At 37.5% G+C, this 6,510-nt stretch overlaps 1 protein-coding gene across 1 annotated transcript; it reads left to right on the top strand.

Annotated features, from left to right (window-relative positions):
• The first annotated feature begins 212 nt into the window (after positions 1 to 212).
• LOC114476700 (uncharacterized) lies at positions 213 to 4,676 on the top strand. The gene is made up of 2 exons (XM_028468551.1): positions 213 to 642; positions 3,697 to 4,676. Exons 1-2 carry the CDS (start codon positions 219 to 221, stop codon positions 4,311 to 4,313), a joined length of 1,041 nt encoding a protein of 346 aa, XP_028324352.1. The 5' UTR covers positions 213 to 218; the 3' UTR covers positions 4,314 to 4,676.
• The last annotated feature ends 1,834 nt before the right edge of the window (positions 4,677 to 6,510 follow it).

The raw sequence follows: 6,510 nt of genomic DNA, 5'->3' as shown, positions 1-6,510 counted from the left end.
TGTTCACTAACTACTTCAAATCTCTTAAATTGATCAAACAACAAACCAAAAAAGTCACCAAAATGTATAAAGAAATCAAAATGTCTTTGCTTTTGTCTGTATTTAGCATATACATGTTTTTCTTTATTGTTTGTTCTTTGTTTACTTCTCCAGACAGTGTCAGATTGTATTAGTGTGCATTTGTACCCTGATTTAAAATAAAAATAGTCTCACGTAAGATGGCGGCGCAGTGGAGTCGTTCACCGGAAGTCACGTCCCTTCCGCGCCATTTCCACGCAGAAGAAGAAGAAGCAGAAGTTGACGGTAGAAGGAAGAGAAGGAAGGGCGGTTCCCTTCGGTTATCGGTAGTTTTCCTTCACCGTCAGTCCTCGGTCATGGAGGCCTTGCAGTGGTTCTCGTCCTTCCTGGTTCTGTTGCTGGTCGTCTTGAGGTCCGCACTGAGCCAAAATAAACCCGCATACTTTAAGGACGGAGGAGAGCTGGTGCTGCGGCCTGCGGCAGTTTCAGAGCCCATTAGCAGCGTGGAGTGGCAGTTTAAGTCATCGACCGGTGTTTATCAGGTGGCTCAGTGGGTGAAGGACAAGTTACCTCTGGATTACTACGTCCGGTTTAAGGACAGAGCCAAACTGAGCCTGACTACAGGTGAGCAGTGATAAGTTATATTAATATTCATAAAACATACAGGTGAGTCAGCAAATGTATGTATGAATGTCTACTATATACCGTAGTATATACTGTCTACTATAGACTACAGTATATACACTGTGTAGTATATACTATAGTATATACACCAGGGGTGGCCAATCCTGGTCCTCTAGGGCCCTTATCCAGCATGTTTTAGATGTTTCCATCTTCCAACACATCTGATGAAATGATGAACTCTGCAACTCAAGCTCTGCACAATCCTGATAATGATCCGGGTCATTTCATCAGGTGTGTTGGAAGATGGAAACATGGATAGGGGCCCTAGAGGACCAGGATTGCGGACCCCTGTACTATAGTATATACACTGTCTACTAGAGATGTAATGATTCACTCAACTCCCGATACGATTCTCTCACGATTTATTTTACAAAATGGGACTGTAGACACTTTTTTTTTAGAAAATACGGTATTATTTTCCTTTTATTTTTCATTGTCAAAAGAATTCCTTGATAAACTATTCAAAACAATGCAATTTAACTAAAAATAAACTTTGAATGAAATAAACAATCTATAATAAACAATGCAAAACTGCATAATACAGTAGTTCTTTTTCTTTTTAAAAGTGCAACTGAAAATGTATTTTGTGCCTTAACAATTGGACTTTTAAAAAAAAATATACGTCATATTTGTTTAGACCAGCAGAGGGCGCTGGTAACCCAGTGGTCGGTTGGCATGCAGATATCTTGCAGTGAAGAAGAGAAGCTATGCTAGCAGACAGAGCTAATAGAAAAACGTGACTTTTACAGATATTCAAGTAATATTACAGATTTTCTTTCGGTGGTAAAGGTCTAGTGAATCATTTATTAACATATTTAAGAGTAGAAGGCAGCCAGAAAGAAACTATTAGCAGACTCCGCCCGCCGCCTACACTTGTGGATAGCGCCCTCTGCTGGTTAAAAAAATTACTGCGATTCAATTTTCAGAAAATCGATATCAACCGTGATACCTATGAATCGATTTTTAACTGCCTTACGATTAATCGTTACATCCCTATTGTCTACTGTAGACTACAGTATATACACTGTCTAGTATAGACTATAGTATTGAGAATGAGGAGTTGTCGTCACGGCCTAGAGCCCCTCCCCCCGATCCTCCCCGTGTTGGCATAAGGCCCGTGGCAAAACAGATTGTTTACATGTGTTTTTAACGCAGTAGTAGTAGTGGAGGTACTTGCTATTCCGCACTGTTTGACCATGCCTTGAAGTCACTGCTGCGTTAAGAACTGATCCAATACCTCCCACGATAGCCATGGAAGACGGAGGAACAACGGGATACAGTTTTTTAGGTTACCGAAATGGACACAGTATCTAGGAGAGCAAGTGTCTGACCTGACGAGGAGACGTCGGATTGCTTGGTTGGCTGCAATTAGAAGAAAGGACCTTACTTTGGATCGCACACCCCCGTGGATGAGTGTGTTTATCTACATTGAACATCTCATAGCAATGTGGTGTTTACGAAACATGCAGTTAATTACTTTGTCATTTTGGTCAAGAAGTGTCTGCTAAATGCAATGTAATTACAACACACTAAAACACATGTGAAGAAACTTACCTTTGCCAGTACAACACTGTTTTCACCAGCTGGAGGCTTGTAGATGACCAAGTCCTGGACTCAGCCGCAGCAGAAAGTCTTGTAACTTTCCAGAGACTTGTGGCTTTTGAACTCCTGCATTGTGTAGTAACTTACACCAAAAACTAGGTAATTTACGATGTCCATGTATGTGCACGGAGGTAAAAGGTCCAGGTCTCTGTGCCATTCTTCTGCAGGTAGCTCGTACGGGTCGATGTTGTGAATGTCCACTAGCTTCTCCAAATACCTCTTTTTTGTGCTTGGTATCAGTTTGTCCCTGTAAGGTCCCTTTTTTTTCGCCTTCTCTTTTTGCATTGCTTTTCTTCTTTTTCTTTGTCGTATTCCTCTACGTAAATGCGCAAAAAGTAAAGCTCTGGCGAATGCGTGAAATTCTGGGGGCGTCTACCACCATCATGGCTGATGGACTCAGACCCCCTCAAAACAACCCAACTCACCACGTGACTCCTCACTCTCAATATACACTGTCTAGTATAGACTATAGTATATACACTGTCTAGTATAGACTATAGTATATACACTGTCTAGTATAGACTATAGTATATACACTGTCTAGTATAGACTATAGTATATACACTGTCTAGTATAGACTATAGTATATACACTGTCTAGTATAGACTATAGTATATACACTGTCTAGTATAGACTATAGTATATACACTGTCTAGTATAGACTATAGTATATACACTGTCTAGTATAGACTATAGTATATACACTGTCTAGTATAGACTATAGTATATACACTGTCTAGTATAGACTACAGTATATACACTGTCTAGTATAGACTATAGTATGATTAGGATGATCAGCGTTCCCACTGAAGTATATTTCCAAGTTTCCCAAGATGCATCTGGAACCTCCAGCGTTAAAAACCTTGTTCACACTGAGGCTAAATATCTCTGTTGATTCTCCACCTTTATTTTGAAAGTTCTGAAAACATTTGAAGTGAGAAAATGACCAAGTAGAATATCAACATGTGCTCATTTGATCCATAAAACTCACGTAGACATATTTCATTCTTTTTCAGAGACTCTTCAGTGGTCTACTGACTACACTTCCCGTTTTCTTCTAAATAAGAGCCCTATTTACAGATGAGTTAAAAAAAACTATCACTAGAATAACTTAGTATGAGTAGTATGACATTTAGAACACAGACAAAAAATAACAGAAAAACTTGACAAGAAAATACACAAAATAACTCAGAAAACACTAAACAACAGATAAAATGATGGGAAAATACACTTAAATACCACAAATACACAGAAGTACAGACACACACGTACAGACAGACACACACACACACACGTACAGACAAATACACACATTTAAGGAGAAATAAAGGACAGCTAAAGCTTCCTGTGTTGGTGCTAAATGCTGAATCACTTCCTGTTTGGTCTGCTCAGGTGAGCTGCGTCTCAGGGGGATGAAGAGCAGTGATGAAGGCACGTTCATGGTGGAAATCAACAACTTGCAGCAAAGTGTGAAGTTTGATGCTAAGCTAATGAAGGTGCTGGATCGTCCTGAGATCCTGGTCAGACCTCTGTCCTGTAGCGCTGAGAGCAAAGACTGCATGCTCACCTGTTCAGTAGACAGACACCAAGCAGAACCTGTCACCTACTCCTGGAGCCTGGACGACGGTCAATGGAAGGAGGGGCCCAAAGATCGACTCATCATCAACCAGTTGAACACTGATGCTACTGCTAACGCTAAGAGCTACAGATGCAGAGTGAAGAACGACGTGAGCCAGCAGGACAGTGAACCCCACCCAGACCCGTTCTCCAAGACCGCACCTGAGCCTGATAACACTGGGGCGGTGGTGGGGGGCGTGGTCGGTGGGGTCGGTGTGATAATACTTCTAGCGTTAGTGGTCATTGGGTTACTTTATCGTTTCAAACGTGAACTATTCAATCGGTATTTTTCTTTCCTGCCCTGTGGTAAAGAAAACCCTGAACCCCAACCGACCAATGAGGACGCTGCTAACCCAGAAGAGATGAAAACTCTGAACAGAGATACAGTATGAACATGAGTTAGAAAATGTTCAGATTTAAAGTTTAACTTTAAGAAACTATCAGGAAAGTCATCTGACTCATTTTGAGTTTGAAGAAAAGTTTCCAAATGTCAGAACTAAAGTCTGACTTTAAATAAAAGCCTAACGTTACAGAAAAGAGCGTTATCACATTTAAAAACACCAAGTGTTAAAATAGTTTTAAATATCAAAGGTTTTTAAAATCCAGTTTAAATTCTTTACGACAGAAAATGACACTGAGGGACAGCACGTGTGAGTGACCTCACTGATTATTCAGGGCTTTGGCTTTGTTTTCATGCTGCCGTTGTACGAGGGCGTGGCCCTTTAAGACAGGAGGCGGGGCCATGTCAGCATGAGGTCAAAAAGGAAACGTATTTTTTTCTCATTTTAACACCAAGTGAAGCCTAAAACCAGTTCACTGAGCCGTGGTTATTAGTTGGTATTTGATTTTATGCAACGATCAACATTTCTGAATGTTTGTTTGTTGGAATCACTGAAAGATGATGTGCTCTTAATTTGAAGGAAATTTGCTCGTTTTCTGCTGCACATTTAAAGTATCTTTCCAAATGTGTTATTGTGTATATGAATTATTAATCCAACTTTCAGTCAGGAAACCAAAAAGAAAAAGTACTTTTGCTTTCATTTATTATCGACTTTATAGATCTAATATTTAGATTTCAACCTTTTTCTTTTTTTCAGAACTTGGGGTTTTGTGTTTTTCTATTGATCTAATGGTTTAAAAAATGTTTTACCACTGGCTGAGAAAAAACAGAAAAGTGAATATTTTTGACTTTTTCCTCTTTTTGTTTTAGATTAAAAAAAAAGTTTTTAAGCAAAATTCAGTTAAACAAGAAATTTTAAGTATAAAATCTGCAAAATAATTTAAACAAATTTTCCAAAAAGGGTAAATGTGATTCCTTTAAACCAAACCATGAGAAAAAGTGAATGTTCAGTCTTCTACATTGAAGATGCACCTTCTGTAATTTGTTGTTTTTAGACGTTAAAGTTTAAGGATGAACTTGAGTGTTTTTGAGTCTGTACGTGAAACGTCTGATCAGTGTGTATTTATTGTGTTGCTCTGCACTTTATCCCTGAAATGCTGAGCTTTGAGTTTTGATATTTCTGCTTTTAAATAAATGTTCCTAAAGCTTCTGTTTGTCTTATATTGATGGTGATTTTATTTTCCTCTGCCACAAAGTGTGAAGGTGATATACTGTAGGTTTGAGCTCCGTCAGTTCGTCCGTTCTAGTTAAAGGACAGTTTTTCCCAGAAACAGTTAAGATAGGATAACTACATTCTGTGTGTGGCTTCAGGGTATCAATACCTTCATTGAGTTCGAAAATTAGAAGCATGCAATTGTTTTTTCTGGAGTTATTGCCCTTTCTCTCCTTTTTTAAATTTTTTTTTACTCAACGCGGTATCGTCAAAGGGGACAGCTTTTGTTTAAAATATTCATTTTATATTCTGATGTAATCATATTTTCTAATGTATACATCTAACTTAGATTTAGGAAAAGGTTGAGTTATGACAAACAATCTGGCGGGGGATGTTGATGACTTCGTCTTTTTGTTGAAAATGTATTTTTAAATTAAATGTCATTTTAATATTTAAAAACAGTATTTTTTTAAAAAAAAATTGTTTACATCTACAATCTACTTAATTGAACTGAGCAACAATTTAATAAATTTTCTAGAATTAAGTGTTTTTAGTTTACAACTATTTGAGTTTCATGCTCACACATTTAATCAACATATTTCAATATAATAAGTATCTAGCTGAAAAAGATGTATTATATACATATGTATTTTTTTTAATTTATAAACATTTTTTTAAATTATTTTTATTTTTCCGCAAATTTTATTTTAAAATGAATTTCTTTTTTTCTAATAATGCTGGTCTAGGTGTAATAATAAATGTTAAAAAAATGTCTTTGCGTAATTTAATTTTTTTTTTATTTTGTCGTTAATGTGATCAAATGATAAATTGGAGGCAAAGCCGGAAGTGCAAGGGGTTAATCTCCGTACATCCTTCTTTTTTTCCTTTTGTTTTTTACATAAAGATAGGCGAAGTGTTATAAATGTTTAAAAATGTATTTACCTTTTTAAACTCATAATCTTTTAATTTTATTTTACCGTTAATGTGATAAATGAGAAGTAACGGCGGGAGGCGAAGCCGGAAGTGCAGGTGGGGT

The sequence above is a fragment of the Gouania willdenowi genome, chromosome 15 (genome assembly GCF_900634775.1).
Source record: "Gouania willdenowi chromosome 15, fGouWil2.1, whole genome shotgun sequence".
NCBI classification, from domain to species: domain Eukaryota; kingdom Metazoa; phylum Chordata; class Actinopteri; order Blenniiformes; family Gobiesocidae; genus Gouania; species Gouania willdenowi.
The sequence above is the reverse complement of the archived record's forward strand: the minus strand, read 5'-3'. Positions and strand labels throughout refer to the sequence as shown.

Bases quoted from the DNA above. Each gene is read 5' to 3' on its own strand.
- LOC114476700 (XM_028468551.1), top strand. From the start codon at position 219: ATGGCGGCGCAGTGGAGTCGTTCACCGGAAGTCACGTCCCTTCCGCGC. The intron at 643-3,696 runs GTGAGCAGTGAT...TGGTCTGCTCAG, and splicing joins CAAACTGAGCCTGACTACAG to GTGAGCTGCGTCTCAGGGGG.